This window comes from Spermophilus citellus (genome assembly GCF_964194105.1).
Source record: "Spermophilus citellus genome assembly, chromosome: 1".
Taxonomy (NCBI): domain Eukaryota; kingdom Metazoa; phylum Chordata; class Mammalia; order Rodentia; family Sciuridae; genus Spermophilus; species Spermophilus citellus.
Genome location: NC_138182.1, coordinates 26,765,953 through 26,792,924, shown reverse-complemented (window position 1 = coordinate 26,792,924; position 26,972 = coordinate 26,765,953). Strand labels below are relative to the sequence as shown.

At 36.0% G+C, this 26,972-nt stretch overlaps 1 protein-coding gene across 4 annotated transcripts in view; it reads left to right on the top strand.

Moving 5' to 3' along the window:
- KATNAL1 (katanin catalytic subunit A1 like 1) overlaps nucleotides 1-21,952 on the top strand; it is an 81,470-nt gene extending 59,518 nt beyond the window's left edge. For all 4 annotated transcript variants that reach the window (XM_081281576.1, XM_081281578.1, XM_081281575.1 and 1 more), the window contains 2 exons: nucleotides 14,627-14,753; nucleotides 16,014-21,952. In XM_081281576.1, coding sequence (XP_081137702.1) covers nucleotides 14,627-14,753; nucleotides 16,014-16,212 — 326 coding nt within the window. In that variant the 3' untranslated portion in view covers nucleotides 16,213-21,952. The remainder of the gene's footprint in view (nucleotides 1-14,626; nucleotides 14,754-16,013) is intronic.
- Nucleotides 21,953-26,972: the final 5,020 nt, after the last annotated feature.

Genomic DNA, 26,972 nt, shown 5'->3' with positions numbered 1-26,972 from the left:
ACACAGTACTCTATTGAAGTACCTTATTTTAGAGAAATTCTTAGAGTCAGAACAGTATTTTTGTTAATAAATTTGGTAGCAATTAAGTTTTTACTTTGAACTTGAAGTCTTCAAACTTTAAGTGATTAAAAATGACATTCTCTTGGGGTCTTTTTAAAAATATGCTGCTTTGAAAAACATAATTTCATCTTAATGGATGTTCAAATTTTCATAAGTGATTTTTTTCTTTCTATTTTGGGATAAAATTTGCTTGTAGTAAAATGTACATGTCTTAAGTGAATAATTCAGTAAGTTTTGATAAATGTATCTCCCACTTTAATCAATGCCCCATTGAAGATATAGGACATTTATATTACCCTTGAAAGTGTCTGTGTGCCCCTACAAGTTAATTTAAACCTCCATTAGACATTGTGTTAGTTTTTCATAACTGTAACAAAGTACCTTACATAAGCAACCTAAAGGAGGAAAGATTTATTTCACATTCAGAAGTTTCAGTTCATGGTTATCTGGCTCCATGCTTTTAGGCCTGAGGTAAGGCAGAACATTATGGCAGGGAGCTTGAGGTGGTATGAAGCTATTCAGCTCATGGTGGCTGGGAAGGAAAGATGGAAGGGGCTGGGGACAGGATATGCCCTTCCAGGGTACATACCTCTTTATGTACTTCTTCTGACTAGGACCTACCTTATGCAGATTCTGCCACTTCCTTATAGTGTCACCATCTGGGGACGGAGACTTCAACACATGAACCTTTGACATTCCAGATCCAAACTATACAACATTCACTTTACCTGATTTTTATCACCACAGATTAGTTTTGCCTTTGTTAAACTTTATATAAATGGACTTGTAACAACATGTAGTCTTGCTTTCTGGCTACTTTCATTCAATGAAATTTTTTTGAGATCATTTATATGATTATAAGTTTTCAGAAGCTTATTCTTGAAATGATGATACCATAATTTATTCTTCTTTTGATAGGCATTTCAATCACTGCTGGTTTCTGGCTATTATGAACCAAGCTATAAACCTTTTGTACAAATCTTTTTATGGATGAATATTTTTAATTTAATATAATTAGAATATATTAATATATTATAAATTAGAATATGGGTCATATAGTAGGTATATGCTTAACTTTGTTTTTTTTTATTGTTCAAAACATAAAAAGCTCTTGACGTATCATATTTCATACATTTGATTTAAGTGGGTTATGAACTCCCATTTTTACCCCGTATACATATTGCAGAATCACATCGGTTACACATCCACATTTTTACATACTGCCATACTAGTGTATGTTATATTCTGCTGCCTTTCCTATCCTCTACTATCCCCCCTCCCCTTCCCTCCCATCTTCTCTCTCTACCCCATCTACTGTAATTCATTTCTCTCCCTTGTTTTTTTTCCCTTTCCCCTCACTTCCTCTTATATGTAATTTTGTATAACGATGAGGGTCTCCTTCCATTTCCATGCAATTTCCCTTCTCTCTCCCTTTCCCTCCTACCTCTCGTCCCTGTTTAATGTTAATCTTCTTCTCATGCTCTTCCTCCCTACTCTGTTCTTAGTTGCTCTCCTTATATCAAAGAAGACATTTGGCATTTGTTTTTTAGGGATTAGCTAGCTTCATTTAGCATAATCTGTTCTAGTGCCACCCATTTCCCTGCAAATGCCATGATTTTGTCATTTTTTAGTGCTGAGTAATACTCCATTGTGTATAGATGCCACATTTTTTTTTTATCCATTCATCTATTGAAGGGCATCTAGGTTGGTTCCACAGTCTAGCTATTGTGAATTGTGCTGCTATGAACATCGATGTAGCAGTATCCCTATAGTATGCTCTTTTAAGATCTTTTTGTAAGAAATACCCCACTTGTTTTCCAGAGTGATTATACCATTATATACTCTCAACTGTCAGTGAATGAGAATTCCAATACTTTCATGTCCTTGCCAACATTTAGTATTATGAGTAAATTTTAATCTTATTCATTCTTATCAGTCTGAAAGGCTCTCTCTTTATGGCTTCAATTTGTATTTCTAATTGTTATATTGCTATATTTTTATGTGGTATTTCCCTCCAGGTGTTTTTTTGTTTGTTTGTTTTTGTTTTGTTTTGTTTTTTGTGTTTTGTTTTTTTAAAGACAGGGTCTTAATAAGTTGCTCAGCAGGCTGGCCTCAAATTTGTGATCATCCTACCTTGGCTTCCCAGGGAGCTAGGATTATAGGAATTAGGCACCATGCCCAGCTTTCCCATTTTTAATTGAGTTATTTGTTGTTTTATTAATGCTTTATGTAAGGTTCTTCAGCAGTCTTGTGGATATTTTCTGTTTTGTAGTTTGCTTTTCACTTATCTTTATGCTGTATTTTTTATGGTATATTTTGATGAGCAGAAAAAATTTAATTTTGATGAAGTCCTGCTGTCAAATTTTTCTTCTATGGATAGTGCTTTTCATGTCTTAAGAAATTTTTGCTTACCCTAAAGCTGCAGAGTTTCCTGGATTTCCTTTAAGAAACTATATTTAGATATGTGAACCTTCTTGATTTAATTGTGTGTATATGAGCTGAGGGATGGTTAGATGGTGGAGTTGGGTTTATTTTTTTCATAGTCTATACAATTATTCTAGCACCACTTGTTGAAAGGACTTTTCTTTTTCCATTAAATTATTTCAACACTTTTTTTGAAAATTATTTTACTATGTATGGGTCTTTTTCTGAATATATTTAATGGGTAAATAAATATAGGGCTGTCTTCAAGTTAACTATTTCTTCTTGAGTAGGTTTTGGTAACTTGTGTCTTTCAAAGAACTGATAAATTTCCACTAAGTTGCCAAATTTATTTGGATTTTAACTAATATATATGTGGATGCTGGCTAAACAGTTTAGGTGAAGCTGTTGATTTCCTGTCTGCAACTTAGTGTCAGTAGGTGGAGGCACTCAGGAACAGAAGATGAATATGAAGTGGTTGAAGTATTGACAAACTGTAATCTGTGGGGATGAATAGGAGCCCAGGATGATAGATCAGAACCCATACTGGGCTCTCTTTTTTTTCTAAGATTTCCAACTTTGACAGAGTTTCCTATAAAAGAAGCTGGGTAAATGTATACCTAGCTTGTTGAGTCAAAAAAGCTGTAGGAAGAAATACAGCAGCAGCTAAAAGAGCTGCCCCACTAACAAGGGGAAACCAATACCTATGTGACAATGTGTATCAACTGTGAGAGTTGATTTCGTTTCTGCCTTGGACTTGCATGGACTACAGCTAACTCGGAAATATGCAGTGAGGAGAATTGTAGGAAATGAATGCCAGCTTTTCTGGAGCTGGCATAATACAAATCCACACACTTGACTTTCCTTTTTTAATCTATAGGATCTGTGGTAATGGCTCAGTTTTCATTCTTAATATTGGTAACATATCTCTAGTCTGTCATTCTTGCAGTCCATCATTTTTGGATTTTTAGCTCTATCTAATTTTTTTAGTAGTTGTTTTAACAATTACAATATGCACAGTTTTGGGTTTTTTGGTTTGTTTTTGGTATTGGGGATTGAACCAGGGATGCTTTACCACTGAGCTATTATTATCCCTGGTCCTTTTATTTTTTAATTTGAGACAGTATCTCTCTAAGTTGCTGAGGGTCCTGCTAAGTTGCTGAGACTGGCCTCAAACTTGGGAACTTTCTGCTTCAGCCTCCCAAATCACTGGGATTATAGACTTGTACCACCAAGTCTGGCTTGCATAGTTTTATATATTTATTTTATGCTTTTATCTTTTAAATTCTATACCTAAAATAAAAGTGGTTCATATACCACCATTATAGTAATACAGGATTCTGCCTGTCTCTATATTTATCTCTACTAGAGAGCTTTGTTTTCCCCCCCTACCCACCTTTTTTGTTTGTTGTTGTTGCTGCCTACCATATTTTTGTGTCAACTTGAAGGACTCCCTGTAGTGTATTTCTGGAAGGCAGGCATACTAGTGATGAACTCCTTAGCTTTTGTTTTCTGGGAGAGTCTGTTTCTCTTGGAAGAGCAGTTTTGCCTAGTACCATCTTTTTGGTTGGAAGTCTCCTCCAATATTTTGAATATATGCCATGCCTTTCTACCCTGTTATGTTTCTGTTGCAAAATCTGCTGATAATCATATGGGAACTATTTTATAGGTGAAAAAAAAAAACACTTTCAAGGCTTTTCCTTTGACTTTTGATGGTTGATACAATATATTTGAATGTGAACTTCTGGTTCATTCTCCTTGAAATTCTTTTGAGCTTCTTGAATTTGGCATATTTTTTTTTTCATATTTGGTAAGTGTAGAGCCATTGTTTCTTCAAATAAGCACTCTGCCCCTTTCTCACTTTCTATCCTTCTGGAATTCTCATAATATTCATATTGGTCTATCATATTGTCCCATAAGTTCCTTAGGCTTTTTTACTTTTCTTCATTCTTTTCAAATTTTTTTCTCTTGACTCAGTAATTTCCAGCCACCAGTTTTGAGTTCACTGATTCTTCTTGATCAAATCTGCTGTTGATTCCCTCTAGTGAATTTTTCAATTCAGTTATTATATTCTTCAGTTCTAGAATTTATGTTTGGTTCTTTTAAAAGTGTTTCTTTGTTGAATTCTTATTTAGTTCTTGCATCATTTTCCTGATTCATTTAGATGTTCATCCATATTTTTGTTTAACACCAAGTTTCTTGTAAGATTATTATTTTGAATTCTTTAAAAAAAAGATTTATGAATTACCTAAGAGTTGGTTCATTGATACTGTTTTCCTTTGATTGGGCCACATTCTCTGTTTTTTCATATGCCTTTTTATTTTTTTGTCATGATTTGCACATTTGAGAGAATAGCCATCCTCTTCTAGTATTTGTGAAATAACTTAACAGGGGAAGAGATTCACCAGTCAGCCTACCTTCGATTCTGGAGCCCTCTCAAACCCTTTTGTGGGGATGCTTCCTCTCTGGATTTTTGTGTGTAATTTCCCAATGAGAGAGGTTTACTGATTTTTCAGGTAGTTTTGTTCTCTTGCTCCCTCTGGTGTCTGTCTGTGGTATTGTAGGCTCTCTAATGTTGCGACAAGACACCTGTTTTTCATGGCCCCACTGGCCTCTAAGGTCTGCCAGTTCCATCAGTGCCCCAAAGCAAGTGAGATAGAAACCAGTCTCTGGAAAGCCCCTTCAATAGCCGGAATGTACATCTCACTCTGCTCTTTCTCTCCCAAGGGAGTAGTCATGAAGCTGTGGTATCATAAACTGTTCTCAGGCATCCAAGGTGTGTTTATTTCTTCTCTATACTTAAAGTCTGATGAAGCAAAAACCAAGTCTTTGGGCAGCACCCTGGAAAGCTGAAATGTTGGGTGTGTGTTCTACCCTTTTCTTTCCCTTCCAACTCTGGAAACTGCAAGTTGGGATTTTCTTCCTAATTACAGGGAGCTGTGTTGGCTCAGTGAAGAGCTGAGTCAGTTGAAATGAAGCAGCCTTTCTCACCCTTTTCAGTGACATTCTCACTCCCTTAGTCATAGGCTTTGAGCTTACCTGAGATGCTGTGACTTCTTGGTTGGCTTTTGGAGTTCTCACATAAGCCTCTGAACCATTTATTGTTGTTAAGTCTTGGTCGTCTTCTCGTTGTTGGTTGGAAACAGCATCCGGAGCTTCCTGTTCCACAAACAGGAACAAACTTCATCTATTTAAAAGTCATTGAGTTTAATAGTTGTGTACTGTCATGGCACCATACCACAATGAAGTTGTGGAACATACCTTTCACCCTGAAAAGATTTTGTTGCCCCTTTGCCATCCATCCTTCCCTCTTTCCCCAATACCTTCCACCCCAGGCAACCACTAGTTTGTATAATTTTGTGGCTCATTATTTTCACCCAGAGTAATTATTTTGAGTTTCATCCGTATTGTTTGTTATTTTTTCTTGGTAAGTAGTGTTTTTATACTGATAGACCACATTTTTTTTTTTTTTTTTTTTTTTTTGGTGTGTGTTTGTGTTCAAAATACCTGACAAGATTAAGGAGGAAAAGTTTCTCTTGGCTCATGGTTTTAGAGGTTTAGGCTATGGTCAGCTGGGTTCATTGCTCAGGGTCCAAGGTGAAGCAGAACATCATGGCAGAAGGATGTGGTGGAGAGAGCTAGTCCAGGCATGGCAGCCAGGAAGCAGAAAGAGAGAAGGTGGCTCAGTGAAGATGAACGCTTCTAGAGCACACTCCCAGTGACCCATCTCCTCTAGCCATACCCCACCTGCCTATAGTTATCATCTAGTTAGTTCATTCAAATCAGGATGAACTGATTAGGTTACTGCTGTCGTAGTGCAGACATTTTCACCTCGAACATTCCTGCGTTAACACAGGGGCTTTTGAGGGACACCTCATATCCAAACCATGACATTTATGAATGGATATTTTGGATTGTTTCTAATTCGGGGCTGTTGGGACTAAAGCTGCTATGAGCATTCATTGTCCGATCTTTGGGCATTTGTTTTCATTTTCCTTGAAATTATTATTCAAGAAATGATGGCATGTGATAGTGTATGTTTATAGAAAATGGTTGGTATTTTCTTTAGATGTTATCTTCTCTGGTTGTTTTTAAGATAGTCTGTTTATCTTCATGTTTCAGCAGGTTGACTCTGATATGTGTCTGGGGTTTTCTTTTTATTATCCTGCATGTACATGTTGGACATTTTGATATTCTTGCACAGGTCACTAGAGCTGTGTTAAAATTTTTTCTAATCTCTTTTCTTTTTATTCTTCAAAATGAATAATTTCTGTTCATTTGTCTTTGTATTTGCTGACCCATTTTTCTGCCATTTCCAATCTGTTTTCATTCCGTCTAGGGAATATTTTATTGTAGATATTCTATTTTGCAAATTTAGTCTATTAAGTTTTAGTTCCATTACTTTGCTGGGATTCTTCAGCATTGGCTCATTTATTTTTGTTTCTTTTCCTTTAATTCTTTGACATATTCCCTTCAAAAAGTGGGGCTTAATTCCCTTCTCTTTGAATATGGATTGGACTTAATGATCTATTTCAAAGGAATAGAATAAGGCGGAAGTGTTGCTAAGTGGCTTCTGAAGCTAGATCTAAAAAGAATAGTTTCTGCATGGCTCTCCGTCTCTTGAATTATTGGGGGATCTAGCTGCCATGCCACGAGGACATTTTAAATAGCCTGTGGAGAAGCTCCCATGGGAAGTGAAGTCTTCCATCAACAACTGGCAACATCTTGCCAGTGATGTGGGTGAGCTACCTTTAGGTGACTGTAGTCTTGACTTGTAAATTGACCACAAACTCATGAGGCACCCTTTGTAAAGATTCTATAGAGAAACGGAACCAATGGGACAGTGGTGTGTATTGGGGGTTGGGGTGATTAGTTTTAGGGAATTGGTTCCCACAGTTAGAGGCTGATAAGTCTAAAATCTGCAGGGTGGACTGGCAGATCAGGAAAAACTGATGTTGTGGTTCAAGCCTGAAGGCCAGCTCTTGACTGAATCCCTGCTTCCTAAGGGAAAGTCAGTGTTTTATTCTGTTTTATTCAGCTGATTGGTTGAGGCTACTAACATTATGGAGGATAGATAGTCTCCCTTACTCAGAGCCCACTAATTTAAATGTTAATCTTGTCTAAAACATCTTCACCAAAATATCCAGAATAAAGTTTGGCAGAATATTTGGGTACCATGGTCCAGCCATGCTGACATAAAATAAGCCATCAACAGACCCCAAGCTAAAACCTAGATAAGCTGTATCCAAATTCTTGATTCATAGAAACTGTAAGGACAGTAAATTGGTTATGTAGACATAGATAATTAACCTAATATTAACTGCTTTATACTTTTTGTCAGCTAAGTAGCTTTTAGATTATCTGATTCTCTTGTCTGTTTTTTAATTTTTTTTATTATGGGCTATATTTTTTAGCTTCCTTCTTTTTGGTGGTGGTGCTAGGGATTGAACCTAAGGCCCATTCATGTAAGGCAAGCACTCTGCCAAATGAGCTTTATCCTCATCCCATTTCTTAGCTCCTTAATGTGTCCAGTAATTTTTATTGTGTGCTCTATGTTATAGGGGTCTGGGTTATATTGTTTTCATTTAAAGGGTGTTCTGGTATTCTGGTAGATACTCAGATTATAGACAGAGCTGCAAAAAGTCTTATCTTAAAATTCTCTGCCATCTGTTGGCTAATACATGAAAACGTTGCCTCTTATATTTCTCCTCATTTTGTAATTGTTTATCATAGGATGGCAAGTCTAGTACAGGTATTCATGACTGAAAATAGACGCCTCACATAAGATTTTTTTTTTTTTTTTATGCCAGGATTGAACCCAGGGCCGCATACTGAGCCATATCGCCAGCCTCCCTCCCCTCTTCTCCACTTTTTTTTTTTTTTTTTTTTTTGAGACAGGGTCTTATTAAGTTGCTTAGGGCCTTACTAAATTGCTGAAGCTGAGGCTGGCTTTGAACTTGTGATCCTTCTGCATCAGCCTCATGAGCTGCTGGGATTTTAGGCATGCTCCTCTGTGCCTGGCTCACTTATGAATTTTGAAACTTAATTTTTATAACATATTTGTTGACAGACATCAAGGCCGTATAACATAGTTAGTAGATTTTTAGCTCCCATATTTTGTCTTATGATGTTTTTACACATCTTTTTTTTTTTTTTTTTAGTGCTGGGGATTGAACCCAGGGCCTTGTGCATGCAAGCACTCTACCAACTGAGCTATATCCCCAGCCCCTAATATCCTTATTACTTAAAAAGAAAACTTTTCTATTTCTTAAAGTAGTTCTTAATTTACTGATTTAGCTCATAGAATAATATGCTTATTTAAAGCAGTAACGGAAATGATTAGATTTAGAAACCAAGATGTCCCAGGATACTGTATCTCCTAGAAGTAACTGCTTAATGTGCTTCTCTATTACATTAGTCACATGAATTTTGAAATTTGAGTGGTTTGTTCTCATTTTTGATTTTATGTTTCTTCTCTTTCTCCTCTTTTCCCTTTGTACATCTTCCTTATTTTCTAAACAAAATGTATGCATGGTATCTGTATATGAAATGAGTTTTAATTTTAACTGCCATTATATAGTGATCATTAATAAAATACTAATAACCTGTGGGGGGATAAAAGTTTTATTACCTGAACTATTATATCATTCAAGCTTTTGTACTTTGAACTTTAGCTTGATATAGTAAAGAGAAAAAAATGTAATTAGAAAAATAGTTGATGACAGTACTTTTATGAATTTCTGAGGCAAGCTTAAGTTTGTGAGGAAAGGCATACTTTATGGTATAAATGTGGGAACTCAGTTTCCCTTGGAAATATAAAGCAAAATAAATTTGGCTGACAAGGGTTTCCCTCCCCTATGAAACAGCGATACCCATTATAGCTAATCACTTGGCTCATTGTAGGTCTGAAGCTTGTCTGCCTGATGACTGTGGAACACGCTTTCTCCTAAAGGCTCCCAAGCAATTATCATCATTAGAACTCTGCTCCTTCTAAATTTTTCTTTCATATGTGTTAATCCATCAACAGGTGTTTATTTGGCTCATCGCTATCTGCAAGACATTTGTTCTAGGTACTGTGGAAATATGAATGTTGTGTAGTCCCTGTTAGAGAACCAACACTGGCCTTCGAAGGCAGGCACGGACTGAGCCTCGCTGTCATGAAGGCAATAGCACGTGGGATGTGGGAGCTCTGCACAGTATTTTTAGAGTGGAGAATGACACTGAGGTGGTAAGGAAAGTATCAGTGTATCAGTTTCTCTTGCTCTTTAATAAACCAATCCAACACTTAGTGATTCAAGACAATACTGTGTTGTGCTCATGTGGAGTGGGGCATAGCAGGGCTGGCTGAGTCCCATGCTGCCTTGCATCATAGCTGAGACCTGGGATCCCTTGGCTATGGCTTCATTCACCTGTTCTGGGGCTTCATGGGGCTGTCTTTCTGGAGCACTTAACCCCCATGTTGCCTAGGCCCTTCCCTGTGATCAGCGGGTATTCGGATTCCATCTCTGATGGTTCAAGACTCCAAAGGGGGATGTTCTTTGAGATAAGTTGGAAGCTACATTGCATTTATGACCTAGCCTTAGAGGCTATGCAGTATCACTTCTAAAATATTGTGGGAAGAAGCCCGGCAGGATTCAAGGGGAGGGAACCAGGTAACCTTTGGGTGGGGACTAAGTGGTAAGGCTACGTAGTAGAAGTGAAGCCAGCCTGTTATCCTTTGCAGCCATCTTGGTAAATACATTCTGTCACCCTTGACAGAAGGCAGAATGAGGGGTGTGGGTGGAACTCTAATGTCCTTACCATAAGTCTCTTGTCACTTTCTACCGTACGTTTTATGCATATTCATTTAATTACATTTTGCTTTTAGATTAACCCCTAAACTACTAAGGTATTATAGTATTTAGATTCTGAGTAATTCTAGCTTCCTGTCATATCAGGGCAAGAGTAATTTTATGTATTTACTTATTTTTACTGCAGGTTCACCCCTATGTGGCCTGTGTTTCTTCAGGTATCTCAGTATTCCATTGTTCATTTTCCACTTACCTTTTTTTCCATTCTGGAGCATACATCTTTCTTCTTCTGTGTCGTCGTTTATGGTGCTCCTATTTACTGGGCTGTTCTCTCTTCCCTTCTACTTGGTACTAATTTTCAAAACCAACATTAAGACATACCTACTCCAGCAGCCTTATCACCTTGGATTGTCTTCCTTGTGAACTTCCCTTCTCTTCCTCGTGTGTTTCATTAGTGTTGGTTTCCACAGAAGGGGTTCTGGGTTTTTGCAGTCTCCTTGTAGTCCTGGTTGTTGATTAACTGGTGGTGGCAGCAGGGGTAGGGGAGTGAGCATTTATTGAGTGCTGACTGTGGTCCAGGCTTTACGAAAAAATGTATTAACTCATCTAACCCTCATGAAAGTTTGATGAGGCAGATTCTGTTCTGATCTTTATTGTACAGATAAGGAAGCTGAGGTACTCAGGTTAAGTTTCCTACCTGAGGCAGCAGAACAGGCGTGTGAGCCAGTCTGGCCCTAGAACACACTCTCTCCCCTTCACCGAACTGCCTGTTGTGCTCAAGAGGAACTCTGGATATAAGGAATTGTGTGTGGTGCTTCTAATCTTGTTTGTTAGAATTTAGAATGTGCATTGACCTTGTTACATAGCATTAGCAATTCTTTTTTTTTTTTTCCAAGTGAAAAAAGAGAAAACTTTTTTTTATTAGTTGCTCAAGACAATACAGTGATCTTGACATATCATACATTTGATTCAAATAGGGTATGAATTCTCATTTTTCCACGTGTACAGATTGCAGGATCACATTGGTTATACATCCATGTGTACACATACAGCAATCCTAGAGTCAGTTGTATTCTGCAATGGCAGTTCTTTACACTATTATTAACACATTATTATTAACACATTAATCCCTTGTTAAATCACATTACAAAGTTATTAAATATCATTCAGTTTTACAGAGCTGATAAATCTTAGAATCTTCTAACAAATCACTGATACAGCTGCTATTAAAAGTTAATTGCCCCAAAGTCACAATTCTAGAGTAAAGGAGGATGCTTCCTACCATGCTTCAGAATTACCAGGTCGTCTCTCAGGTGTGGGTTTATGTTCCAAAGTTCTTTTGAAATCAGCTTTCTGGAACTTCATTTATGTGTAAGAATACATTATATTAAACTTGGTGATTAGGTTCTTAGGCTCAAACAGAGTAATTTCCAAATGCAATGGTATTTGAATATTGGAACTAAGAAATTAAATAATATTCGTTCACCACTGTTCACTTGCTACATGTGGAACACTAAATAGTGACACTTTTTTGTTAAAATTATGAGTTCTTATGTGGGCATCGGGAACACAGCACCTTTGTAGCAGTTGGTATATACTTTTGGAGCCTGAGAAGTTCAAGATCAAGGTGTCAGTAGAGCTGGTTCCATTCTGAGGCCTCCTTCCTCACCTGTCAGATTGCCACCTTCCTCAGATGTTTTCCTGTCGTCTTCTATCAAGTGTGTCTGTGTCCTAATCTCTTCTCATGAAGACACCAGTCATGGGCCCATATAACCTTCATAGCCCTTTAATGGCCCCTTCGTCAAATACAGTGATGTTCTGAAGAACTAAGGTTAGAACTTCAACTTATGAATTTGAGGGAGACAGAATTCAGCCCTTAATATCCATGTTGTGATTATACCACAATTTCTTCATTATGTTATTTGCTCAATGCTGTGTGATTGTTTTCCATTATAGATTATTATGAATGATCTAATATGAACTTTCTTTTACATGTATAGAAATGCCTGTGTTTCTTCAGGCCAGGATGGAGGGTTATGGCTTAGTAGTAAACTGCTAGGTCATATTGCCAACTGCAGCTTTAGTGGATAAATCCAATATGTTTTCCAATGTGGTGGTTCCACTTTACACTCTTACCAGGAGTGTAGGAGAGTTCCTGTTGTTTCATATTTTTCCAACACCTGATAAATTGCCATGCTTTTAAATTTTACCAGTCAGTTGGAGTGCAGTGTTATCTCATTGTGTTTTAAGTTGCATTGCCTTAATTATTTAACAATTTGGCCATTTCTCTCTTTATATAATATGTCTGCTTGGATTTTGTGACATATCTATTCAGATCTTCTACCTATATTTCTATTGGGTAGTGTGACTCTTTCTTATTGATTTGTAGAAGTTTTTTAAAACACTCTGGATATAAGTCCCTTGTTACTTATATATGTCATAAATACACTCTAGGCTGTCTGTCTTCACTATATTTAATACTGTCTTTTGAGGAATAGAAGTAATTTAAATGTGGCCCGTGTATTGGTCTTTTCCTTTCTATTCTGTTTTTGAATGTGTATCTTGAAAACATTAAGAATATTAAGATATTTTTCCAGAATTATCTTCTAAAATTCTGATAATTTCCTAGAAGTAATGTGTCAGCACTAATTTTTGTGTACAGTATGAGGTATAATACAATCTTCATTTTTTCCTGTAGATAGTGTTGTAGCATTGTTAATTGAAAAGCCACTCCTAACCACTGCTGCCTGAACAACCTCTATCCACAGTATGAGCTCTGATCTGCTTCTAGTCTTCCAATTCTATATCATTAATTATTTTGTCTATCTCTGAAGAATGTTATACTGGGCTGAGGTTGTGGCTTAGTGGTAGAGTGCTCACCTAGCATGCATGATGTACTGGGTTTGATCCTCAGCACCACATAAAAATAAAATAAAGATACTGTGTCCATCTAAAACTGAAAAAAATTTTTTTATAAAGAATGTTACACTGATTTGAATCCTGTTGCTTTGCAGTACATCTTATAAATTGGTAGAGCAACTCTTCCTATCTTGCTATTTCTCTTCCAGAGTGTTCTGATAGTTGTTGGTTCTTTCCAATTCCATAAACATTTTAGTATCTGCCTGTTTGGTTCCACAAACAGACCTTTTAGGATCTTTATTGGAATGCTTTGATTCGGTAAGATCAGTTGAAGAATTGTCAATGTCATGAAAGACAAAATAAATAAAAAATAAACATGGGGGAACTGTTTACATGAAAAAGGACTAATGAGACATGGTAACTGAATACAATATACGATGGTTTGTGAATATTACAAAAGCCTGGGGCAAATGGTAATATTTTACTTTGAATTGTGTTTTGGATGTTAGTAATATACCAGTGTTAAATTTCCTAATGAGGGTGATAATTATATGTATACCTTTGTTCTTTGGAGATAAATGCTAAAGAATTTAAGGTGAAGTATAATCATACTATAGTCAGTTCTTAGTTCAAAAGGGTTGGGGAGAGGTGGGCAGTTAATGTTAACAATGGCAAATCCTGATGAAAGGTAGTAGTTTAGAATATTTTCAAAATAAAAGTTCAAGAAAATTAAATTTTATTTATTATCTTAGGAAATAACATAGAGCCAGATAAGTTCATTATGAATAATACTGTATTAAGCAAATGTGCCACTAAAAGCCATAGTGATATAGCAAACATGATTGGTTATTTAAAAAGTCATCTAGGGGTTGGGGAGTTATCATCTGCACGGCAAGCACAAGTTCCTGTTTTCAACCTTCGGCACTGAAAAAATTTTTTTGTTTGCGTTGACTCAATACACATTTAAGTTGCACAGAAATATCAATGTCTCTGGGCTGTCTCATCATGTAAAAAAATGTAATAGTGAGCTTATGAAAATTGCTTATTTCTAGTGTTTTTTTTTTTTTTTATAAAACTACTGATGAAAGTTCTGGAATTTTTTTCCTGTAGCATACTAAAAGGTGAACAGAATAATTTATAGGATTTATACTGCATACAGTCTAGTTTTGTAAGTGTAGGCCAAATATATTTTATTAGAAGCATTGCTAGTGCTGAAATACATTGATGTTTATGTTGTCATAGAAGATCTCAGATCCTTTGTTCTCATAGCAGGTATCCTCACAGTCAATAAGGAAAACGGAGTTATGTTTCAGTTTTTAGTTATTGCAGCAAAGGTGCACAGGTGACTGATTGCCTGAGTTATACAGTGAATTGGTGACACTGGTGGGCTCACAGTTCTTGACTCTGCTTTGCTTTTGTTTTTTCTTTTTCTAAACTAATATTTAATTTGTTGGGAAAATGATTTGTATCTCTAACAACTAAAAATGTTTTTCCAGCCAAAGGAAGAGCTGAGCTTCTGAAGATCAATCTTCGTGAAGTTGAGTTAGATCCTGATATTCAACTGGAAGATATAGCAGAGAAGATTGAGGGCTATTCTGGTGCTGATATAACTAATGTTTGCAGGTATTTTTTTTTTTAAATGATCTGTGATCCTAGACATTGTTACAGATTTTTCAGGAGAACTTGTCTTAAAAGTCAATGCAGTTAGCCATTAACTTAAAAGCAATTATCCATTTCTTTGAAGATTTTTCTTATTTGTGGGGAAAAAATTCTGTATAGCTTTATTGGTTATTGTTAGGTTAATGATTACATAACAATGTGGTCACTTATGGTTTTGGTCCTTTGATTTTTTTTTTTTTTAAATTGTATATTCAACTTGATAATAATGACTTCAACGACCCACAGTCAATTTAGCTCTATGTTGGAGCCTAGCCCAATTAGTATAATGTAATATCATTTAGTTATGGTTGATATTATTAGGCCACATGTGATGAACAAAAAAGTTGATCAATTTAAGCTATAGAACAAATATTAACCCATTTTTAAAATTTTTCTTTCAGTTTAGCAGCAAAATAATTTTTAGACAATTCGCATCACTCAATTTTTTATTTCAGCTCTTATTTAACTGTACTTACACTGACTTCAAAGTAGCTTAAGTCTGAACATCTGTGTTTTTTTTTTTCTGCTAGTGTTTTTCCTGTGTGCATCTAAGTTTAATGACATATAGTAAGCTCACAATAGTTTTTTATTGTCAGTGTAGTAATGTTTGAAGTTTTGATTGGCTTGGCCTTCCTCTTAGGTGACTGTCAATTATCTGTTTCTCCAAACTTTGTATTTCTTTGTAATTGGTCAAATAGAACTGCAAATAGGATTAGGAGATGCCAGAGTTGATACTGTTTGTTGCCCACAAATACTCCCTTGTAGAAAATTGTATCCACTCAATGTATATATTCATATTGTTATATATTCATATTCCAGAAAGAGGGGTTTCTCATTTTACCCCTTCTAACTAGGCTATAGACAAACTAGTATATATATGGCTTAAATTAATATTGTCCACGTGTTCATTTCCAAGTGTGCAATTCAGTATTTCAAAATTTGGCTCCAGTTTCCTAAACTTCTTGGCTATTTTTGAAGTGCAGAATTCAATATTATCTGACTTCTGACTTCTGTGGTTCATTAACTATACATTTTATGCTTTAAGACTTTTGTATACTCTTTTAATCTCTTCTGAAACCTCAGGATGTCTCTGAAGCAGAAAGTTCTAAGTAGCATCATAAAAACATATAAAATAATCTTTTAAATGTTTTCCCACAACTTTATAACAATTTGAAGTGTCCAAAACACAAAAATTACTGCTGACTGATTTTGGTATGTTTTTAGGGATGCTTCTTTAATGGCCATGAGGCGGCGTATCAATGGCTTAAGTCCAGAGGAGATCCGTGCACTTTCTAAGGAGGAACTTCAGATGCCTGTTACCAAAGGAGACTTTGAGTTGGCTCTTAAGAAAATTGCTAAGTCTGTCTCTGCTGCAGATTTGGAGAAGTATGAGAAATGGATGGTTGAATTTGGATCTGCTTGAGTTTTTATCAGCTCTTTCATTTTCAGTGTATTTATTTATAAAATGTGAAGAAATTCCTGCAGTTTTTTAAGACAGGTTTGGAATTTTTCATTTGAGAAGTTCTCACTTAGAGGCAAAAAAGAAAACTAAAACCACAAAGTACTAAATGTGGTTTTGAACTAAGAAAAACTTGAATAGCGAATCTGATTGTCTCCCTTGCCTGGCCTTGTGCTGGTATTCCACGTACTTATGCATTGATATTCTGCACCCAAACCAGTATATCAGGGAGGCCAAAGAAAGTAGAAGTGTACTGTTTTAGAAACTTGTTTACAAAAGACTTAGAAGGATGTTCCTTACTTGCATTTGTCTCTCTTTTTGTTTGTTTTTCAATTTATTGCTCTATGACTATGAGGGAGCTATATATATTGGCTTTTAACAACAAAACTGGGTTTGCAAATTCATTGTTATAAGAAAAATGATAGTAAGTTTTGGAGGAAATAAGGAATTTGCTAGTTTCAATCTTTAGATTTCAGTTCCTACTTAACTATTAAGAGTATAACAGTTATAATTTTCACTCCTTCCTTCCCCATTGTTTCCTTTATTAGCTGTTTGATTATTTTTTTGAGCACTATCGAGAAATAACCTGTGCTCTGGGTTTTAATCGTTTTGCCAGGTGGTTTCTCTGGTCCATAGCATTTTTTTGCTAATATCCCTTGTATTTCATATTGGAAAAGTGGGAAGGATGTTATGATTACTTTAGGAGTGCTTCTTCATTCTAGACTTCTGAGTTTGTTTTTGCTTTTCTTTCAACATGTTGAACCAGTTACAGCTAATATTTTTCTCAGCTCCAACACAATTTGATTTTTGTTGAATTCAATTTTAGTATTTAAGAAAATACTTTGATATTTTAAACAAACCCAGTCTGCATGGCTAATGCAAAACAAAATGTTTGTAGTTTTCCACACAGCTTGTTTAACAACACCATCGTATGTAATGAATGATGTTTATTTGAAAAGTTTAAAATTCTTCCTTGTCTAGATGAAGAACTGGTACACAAAGTAAGATCAGGTTAGAAATCTGCTCATTCAGTCCAGCAGGAATTAGATGGTAGATCAGAGCCAGGAAAGGCAAATGACACATATCTAATCACAAGTAGAGTATTCTGAGGGATTAGGTCTTATAGTTAATTACATTTATTCTATTTGAATCATTAGACAATCTGTTTTAGTGATCAGGCTTTTTAAAATTGGTATTTGATGACATACTAAATTCTTGATTTTGAACAGCACCTACTGATTTAAAACATATATTATATGACTTGTAGACACAGGGGAAACTCTTAGTGTCTTGCTTAAAAGATTTAACTTTTTCCCATTAAGAACTCTAAATGCCTCATGTTCTTTTCAGATAACTTAAGTCTCCTTTTAAACTTCAGTATTTATCTTATGCAATAAATTTCCCTTTTTCCTCAGAGATACAGATAAGACTCTAAATCATAAGGCATCATGATTTTATTATAATTGGATTACTTCATCTTGAAAAACTGAAGTTTCCTAACTTATTTATTAACTTTTCTTTTATTTATTTATTTATTTATTTTTGAGATGGGCTTTCCCTGTGTTGCCCAGAATGGTCTCAAATCTCTGGGGTCAACTGAGCCTCCCACCTCAGCCTCCCAAGAATGTGGGACTAGAGGTATGCCCTGCTGCACCCGGCTCCAGTTGTAAACTTTAAAAATAAAGAAATAATCCCACCAAAATTATCTTGTGGACTATTGCCATTCAGTAGTGTATTTTTTCCCCTAAATTTTTAGGGACAATTGTTAAAACATAGTTATGTAATTAAAAAAACTTCTCTGTCACACTTTAATTGATTTGTAGTCCTTTTCTAGGTTTTGTGTTACTTACCTCAGTGTGTATTTAATTGTTTTAATTCTTTAAGGATAATGACATAGCAATTGTGTTTCTTTTATTACCAGTTAAGCAGTATTTGGGACTCAAAACTTCCCAGAAGCTTATCTTGACTTAATTGAGTCATCTGTGCTTGTTTCCCTTGTTTCTCGTTTTGCTCTGTCAGTGGATGGTGAAGGCTTTGTATATCTTAAGCCCCTTAAAAGATCACGAAAAGTCCCGCACGTGTTCTGTCCATTTTTTAGTGTACACTGCCTTTATTGCAAGACAGTGTGTTGCCTTCCCTGGAATGAGAAAGAATTGCTTTGGTTTGCTTTTCTATGTTGTAAAAGCAGATGCATTATCAGAAGTATAAATTTTAGTTCCTTTAATTCCTCTGGAAACGTGAGTGTTCAGGGTTCTGTGGCACAATGATGTTAGGACTGCACTGGGTATAATTCTGCTTTGCAGATATATAATCAGATGGTCCCTTCATGGGCAGACGTGGGTTGCTTGCTTGCTTGCTGTATACAGGGCAATGGGTGGGAGCTCTGACTTGCAAAGCGGGAACAGACAGTGAAGTTCTGACTTGTTGCTTTCTCTAATTACTCTATGTAGCTTCTGCTTTCTGCTGAAATAAGAGTTTACCTCATGGGTGGAAAGACACACAAATCTATATTTGAGAAAATAATATAAAAAAGTCCCCCTCCCTCTTTTTTTGCTCTTTAATCATTTTTACAATTAGAACTGATATCCATTTGTTTCAACAATATAAACCTATTAAAGAGCTGATGATTGTAATCTCAGTTTTATCATTTTCTATACTATAATTACATGTGTAATTATGGTAAATGAGTACACGTTACATGTTTACTGTAATCATTTTGCTCCCATAATTCCTTTGATTTTAAAGGGAATTAATGTTGATCAAATATACCAGACAAATTGCTCTTCAGTGGTAGTTGTATCCTCTTAGTCACTCAAGTAGATAGCAGACAATAGTATCACAGCCTCTCCAGACACAATCTAGGCTCTGACTGCTATCTCCCAAAATACCAAGACACTGTGGAATGGAATCACCCTGCAGGCCGGCTATATAGAGCTAGGGCTTCATTTGAGCTCCTGAGATTGTGGTTTTTGTGATATGATTTTTGACTTGCAAATATTTCAAAAAATTGGCTGAAGTCTCGATTCAGAAACTAGGCAAGCACTGATGAATCTAATATGAACAGCCATACAGCTATATCAAGGAAAAATGTGTATATACAGGCCAAATTGACAATATATTTATCATTCTTTCACTTTGCTCTGTGCAGCCCAACTATTGGACAAGAAATGATAGATACTCTTTAGAGAGCATGAGTTCATTTGGCTTCCTTTCTTGGAAGTAAGTTTCTGTGTATACTGAGGAGTCTGAGATGAGAATCACAAAACATTAAAACAGTAACTGTGTCATTGACACAGCTTGAGGTAACATAACAACTAGGCAGGTATTTCATGTATGGGTGTCTTTGACTCTTTCAGTATTGTCTAATAAGTTCTTGAGTCTTTTTTTGCATCATAGTTAATTTCTACTTTTCCTTTTATTTTATTAATAATAAATCACCTTAGAGGATATCCTATATGTTAGGAATCAGTTAAGGGTACATGCTGGCTTTTTCCAAGAAAAGGTCACTTAACTTGTATAAGGAAAAAAAATCATACTATTCTAACTTTTTTTGTGTCTTCATTTTGTTCTTTAACTGTTCTGTGTATTTTTTACATACCACTTAATTTGTGATGCACATAATATTTATGTGAACCTAAGAATCTGTCACACAGAAAAAAGCAGGAACTATGGTTGGGAGAACATGTTAAAGGGATAAAAATGTTTTGCTCTCATTTCCACTAATAGTATTTGCATAAAGAGCTAAAAACTCTGTTGTAATTATTGTTAAGTTTACTTATTTATGCTTTTAAACTAGGTTTTTCATACTTATTTATTTAATAATTTTGGACATTTACTTTTAATGTTTCTGAATGTGGAAACTGAGTATTTAAAGAATCAAATCTGTGTAATAATAGATATGTTTATACATGTTCATGTGATTGACAATAATTTGAATTTTTATTAGGTTTTGGGATCTGAACTCTAGCTTTGATATTTCTAAATTTTAGATGGCTTGTTAATAAAACAGGGAAAATGTTAAAGTAATATAGAATTCTTTTTGTTTACTTTTCTCATTTATTGAGAAAATAAATATAAAACCTGGATATATTGTTTTATCACAAGTAGTGTGTAGCTTTTATATACTTGGCACAACAAATAGGGAATTAGTATAGCAAAGTCTCCCTCTTATCAAAGGGCTTTCATTTGATATGTTCAAAACTATAAAATGCACTTTTACTTCACATTCTCTGAAATGAGTAAATATTGCCCTGGAAAAACCTGAGTCTTTGCATGTGTTATTCCCAGAGTCTACCTCAGGTCACCATGCTTGTTAGTTTTAGATATGAATCCAGTTCACTTCTTCATCTATGCAGATTTGTTTCTTTAAGTACTCTCTTCCCTTGCCCTCTTCTTATTAACTTTTTCATTTAAACACAAAATTTTCTTAAAAGCTGTCTTATCTGTCTTCCTCTTGCAAAGCCATGTGTTCCCAAGTAGGCCTCTGTGGATTGTCTGCTCTTCCCCCTGTTGTCATGGCCACTTCATTATTTGGATGTATGTCATTCTTAGGAGAAGGTTCAAACACAGTGTACGTCCTAGTTTCTCATAGCTTTGTAAACAGGGACATTAAAAATTTTGGAACTAACGTTCATGTGTCTAGTCTCTAAGAACCTAAACACTCTTTTTGAAAAACACACAAAAGTGGACAAATGTACATTCGTCAGGAGAAGCTGCAGTGGACTCTGTGTGGGCGCTTTCCGGGGGCTCGCTGTGTGTTACGGTGGTTTGTAAGTGTCTTGTCAAGATTTTTGTTTCAGTGTTTGTCTCCCAGTATTTGAACCTAGTTTAAAGAAAAAGAGTTTTCTAAATTGCATTTATTAAACGTGTTTTTCTTCTCATTTTGTGCTGCTACTTTGCTAGTCTTGAGCTTAGTTGGGTTTGTGTGTAGGTTGTAATCCAGTAATAAATTTCTAGAGTATTTTGTTTTTTATGTTCAGTCACTGGGATGCTTCTTGCCACCAGCGGGAACAACAAACCCCTCACTAGTAAGATAGGACTTTTCCCAGATTTTTATTCCTCATAAAATAACATATTGTTAACTTGACATTTTGTACATGCAGTGCATTATACTAATAATTTCAAGGTTGATACAGGTAAGAATTGTGGTTTTTCAGTTGATTCTGTTTTAATAAATACACTTGTCTTATTTGTGTAGCACCATTGCAAAAAGCATGTTCTATATTGTGGATTTGCCAGATGACTGAATCTTATTTTATGACTTCTGTCACTGTTGTTATTGTTAAAGTCCATAGTTTACTGTGGAGTTCCCTGTATCATACAGTGTTACGGATTTTGACAAAAAACAAAATGTCATTTATCCACCATTGCAGTATCATACTGGCTAGTTTTTTTCCTTCTCTTCATTTTTCTTCCCTTCCCAAACCCTGGCAACCACTGATCTTTTTATTTCTCTGTAGTTTTCCCTTTTCCAGAGTGTCATGTAGCTGGAATCATACAGTATGCAGTCTTTTCAGACTACTTGCTGTGAGTTACGCATAAAGCAAATATGCCTTTAAGATTCCTCTATATCTCTTTATAGCTTGATAGCTCATTTCTTTTTAACACTGAATAATATTCCATTGTATAGATGTGCCACAGTTTGTTTATCCATTCACCTACGTTTATAGTTCCAGCAACTCTGAATAAAGTTGGTTTAAACATTCTTGTGCAGATTTTTTGTGTGCGCATAAGTTTTCAACTCATTTGAGTAAATACCTCCAAGTGTGATTCCTGGAACATATGGTAAGAGTATTTTTACTTTTATAAAAACTACCTAACTATCTTCCAAAGTGGCTGTACCATTTTGCATTCTCAGCAACAATGAATGAGAGTTCCTGTTACTCCACATCCTCACCAGCATTTGATGTCATTGATGTTTTGGATTTTGCCATTTTAATAGGTGTGCAATAGTGTCTCATTGTTGTTTAGATTTGCACTTGCCTAATGATAGATGATGTTGATTATCTCTTAAGGCTTATCAGTGTTTTAATTAGTTGTGATTGATACCTTGCTAAAATAGATACAGCCTGAGTCATAAACTAAAGCATGTGATTTTACCTTTTCCTTTGTTATCAGAGCATCAATACCAGTGGATGGACGTTTTTTGCCTCTCACTGGGTTTCAGTGTTTGCTTTTATAACATTTCTACTGGTCCACATCAGGGTGACAGCCTGTCTTCCTCTCCAGCTTCTTTCCAATTGGAAGGAGACTGTGAAACAGTTGCCAGTCTGGGTAGAATCCTGGTAAATTAGTCAGCAGGTGGTGGGTGAGGAGTGGCGAGCAGTTCTGTTCTTTGAGTGTTCGTGCTTTGTGTCATTTTCTGGGCTATTTGTGACCTTTTTATCTTTGGTCCTCAGAAGTGTTCCAGATGGATCAAGTGTGAAGTCAGAAAAGCATAATCACATGACTATACAGTTAGGTAGTATTTGCAGCTAGACACAGTTCCATGCCCCTCACTTCTCCTTTTTTCCTCCCATGACGATGGATGAAATTTAGATCTCTTCAAGGGTACAAAGGAAAAGATTTAGGTAAGTGGAACAAAAATAGGAGACACTTGTGAGTGGAGCCTCCCCACTCTCCCTTCATTCCTTTCTGTTTTCCCCAGTGCTGCCTGGGAATGGGACGTGGTTACTGGCCAACATGGTAGAGCATGGGGGTTGGGGAGTTGCCCTGAGAAGCCAGGAATTCAGCTGAAACCTTGAGCAAAAATATGAGCATTGCCTAGCACCTTCCCTTCTCAGCATCAGCTACTTCCTTTCTAACGGACCAGAGAATGGTAGGTGGGCCCGCGACATCCCTGGCTGGCTCCATCATCTCACACTCATCCTGAAGGCTGGTGCCAAGGTGCTATCTTCCCTCCCCTGACTAGATATTTCCACAACCAGCTGCACCTGGCCCTGGCCCACTTGGGATTCCTCTGGCTCCTTCGTCATGCCGTTCCTCCTCCTGCACTCTGAACAGGCAGGAAAGGGAATCAAAGGGATGGCACATGTGGCAAGGTTATGCCTCTCCTCTTTATGATCAGGAAGGCTTTATGGCCAACTCTTCCTTAACTTTTCCTATTATTTTCTTACAATCTGCCATGTAAGTTTTGAGAGGTTCACCAGCATCTTGTAGTGCTTAGAGCTGAATCCAGGAATATGATATAGTCCAGTCCCCTCATTTTTTAGGTAAAGAGCTACACCATGGAGATTTTAAAATATGTGCTCCAGTTCACTTTCTGACTCATGCAAACAGGACTTATATCTATTTCTGGTCTTGAAGAATACTTCTGACAAGGCTTAAAGAAAGGAAGTCAAGATGGCAAAATATTAAATTACTTTAAGACTGTACAGCATGGCACAGGTTGAACATCTCTTATTCATAATGCTTGGAGCCAGAAACATTTAGGATTGTGGATTTTTTAAAAAAAATTGAAATGTTTTTGAATACATGATGAAATATCTTGGGGGTGGAACCCAGGAATAAACATGAAATTCATTTGTTTGATGTCTTATACACATAGCCTGAAGGTAATTTTAGTATAATACCTTCAGTGCACCTGATTTTGACTGACCTGTCACGTGAGGTCAGGTGTGGAGTTTCTCTCATGTCAGTGCTCAGATTTTGGAGCATTTTAGATTTTTTGTTTTCAGATTAGGGATCCTCAACCCGTACTGAGACTGTTCAGCCCAGTTGATAATAGTCAAGAACCACAAGATGCTGCATCAAAGGATTGGAACTAATGTAACATCTGGTATTATGCTAAATACTTTGTTTCATTAAATTTATACTTTAATCCCAGGGATGTATTTACTATTATTCTTTTTCTGCAGAAGAGGAAATCAAGGCTTGCAGAGTGACTTGCTCTCCTAAGAAGTGGAGGAAGTGTTGAGCCTAGCTTAGTTTGGTTTAGAGCCTTTTCCTTTGCCATGTTTCAAGATTACTCTCCACAAGTTAAACATGTACAAAAAGCTCTTGGTTCTTAAACATGTTGCAGTCACTCAGTTTTCTGGGGTTCTTAACCACTCTTTTTCTTCCCTTTAATACTATTTTTAAAAAACAGGAGTTTTGTAGATGGACTCCCATGATGTGTCCTTTTGATAGTTTTTATGTTAATCATGGGATTTGTGTAATGGGATTTAAATGAATTTGGGGGATATTGTGCCATTTGCTGTATCAGAGCGAAGATATATGCCTGTTGTTTCTCAGGGCAAAGCATACCTTTACCTCATTGTTCTGAGAGTTTCCATGAATTCTATTTAGGGTACCAAGTTAAGAGACATAAAGCTATAACTGTTACTTTTGTTGCTCTGAAGGATGACACTGCTCCACTAACTGGATGACAGCTCCTGGGTCCCTTGCTGGATATACGGTTGTCATCACTTGCAAGGCACTACCAAAGCTCTCCTGGAAAGCCGAGTTTAGTTCTGAATGCCCGAAATGTCTTCCAATTAGCACATCTTAAATAAATGTTTAAACAAATAACTAATCAGAGTGTGACTGCTGTATTCCATAACATAAATCTTTAACTATAGCGTTAATACTTGTTATGCAATTAGGGATGGACGACTTGCACTTCATTTGGGGTTTATAAAATACCTCGAGCTATTTTTCTAGCATTTTGAAATATATTTTGTAACATTTCTCAAACATACTTTACCAAACACATTTCCTCTAATTTTTAAACCCTTGCGTATTTTAAGGGAAATTTAATCCATATGTTTCTGATTTATTTGCACTTAACTCATCAAAGTTGTTTTTTAAGAACAGTTTGGTTTCCAAGAAGTTTTAGGAACCCTTCTCATGAATTCTGTCAGCCTTTAAAAGCATTTTCCCCAATCAAAACATTTTTTCCCCTCAAGATAAATAAATGTGGATAAAATATTTTAGTTCGGTTTATAACACAGTGACCATGTTTCAAAATCTAGGCCCTGAATTCAGGATAATAAATTATTTTGTTTTTGCTGTGAGAAATTGCTTCATTTGTTACTCTTCAAAGCTAGTATCAGCAAAAGACTTATAACCTCCATGTTCTCTTGAAAACACAGCATGTTGACACTGTCTTCCCAAATCCATAGCAGAAGTGAATCAGTCTAACAGCAAACTGAACCAACTAGTCATTGGGGGTCTGTCATGTATGCTGGATTTATGTATATATTCACACACATGTGACATTAGAATATACTCCTTTAAATTTGTGCAGGGTAACTTTTTGCTTTTTGTATAGGCTATGAGTATCTTTTACCTGAAATGCTTAGGACTAAGATTTTGGAGGGTTTTTTTTTTTTTTGGGGGGGGGTTTGGAATATTTGCATAGACTTTACCAGTTGAGAGTGCCCCCACTTTGAAAATTCCAAATGCTTCAAAATCTGAGACTTTGAGCATTTGATTGGTACTCAAAAGGTTTTGGATTTTGGGTTTTATGAGGGATGTTTAACCTGTTCTTAAAATTTTAACAAGGCACCTCTGTATTCTGGATTGAATAAACATGTATTATGACGATCTCATCTCTTTTTAGAATTTTTTTTTTCACCTAAGATTTCGTTCAACAGGTTTCTGTTGCCTAGCAGTAGGTTTTGAAAACTGCTTTTTTGTATAGCTTAATTGAACAGGTTAATGGTATGAAATTGTCTTAGAAAAAGTAAGGTCACTGCAGGGAAGGTAAAAGGAAACATGCTGACAACTAATTGGACAGAATGTCATAAATCATGAGGACTCTGGAAAAGATTTGCAGAAACAGCAACAAAAGAAAGGCATATGCCTAAGGCACCTAGAAACTGCATTCAGAAATATACCAAGGGAGAGGCGCCATTTTCTTTTCAGTTCTTCGTGGGCAATTGCAAAGTTGCTAATCAAGAGAAATAACCATTAGTCTGTCTTTTAATGGAAATTATTTCATTTTTCATTTGTACTTTTCAAAGTGAACCAATTTCTTACATATGTTTCATTAGTTCATGACGTAAATGACCATTAAAGGAGAAGCTTTACTGATAGGTAAATTTCTCTTAAGGATTGACACTTAACATCTTCTTGTTCAAACCAAAATGCAGAACATCTTGCATTAGGAGAGACTTCTACTTTGCATTTTTCCATAGGATTATTGTTTACCTGGCAGAAGAAATGCAAAATTACTAAAGTTTTAAAAAGCAGTACTTGCAGAAATCAATCCAGTGCCTGCCTTTTTTCCTCTCTCCCAAGAGCTCTTGGCCTAAGAATCAGACATGGCTTTTGATACCCTTTCATTTGGCCTTGGGGCAGGATTGTGCCAGTCCCTGTCACTAACATGGGGCAGTGTTCACCAAGCTTTGACAATGCTGCTCCAGGAATAAAAAGTTTGTGAGCTGTATGCTATTACTAACTATATTGATAGTTTACAGAATATTTGGAATTGACAGTACTTCCATGTAATTTATAGAAACATGAGATATAGAAATTTTGAAGGTTAGAAAACATTGGAAAGTAATTTTATTGTTATACAATCCTTTCTAAAATTATGAATAATATTTGTATTGAGGGTCATTGGATTAAATACCCTTCATTATTATTTTTTACCTTGGGATAACAAGGACAGTGATCTAATTAATTTCACTGCTTAATTTCAGTGACCATTATAGCTGAGAAAGTTACTTGACAAAAGTGTGTAAGTCCGGGTAGAAGAACAAATCGTAGGCTGAAACCATAAGTCATGATTTTAATGTTGT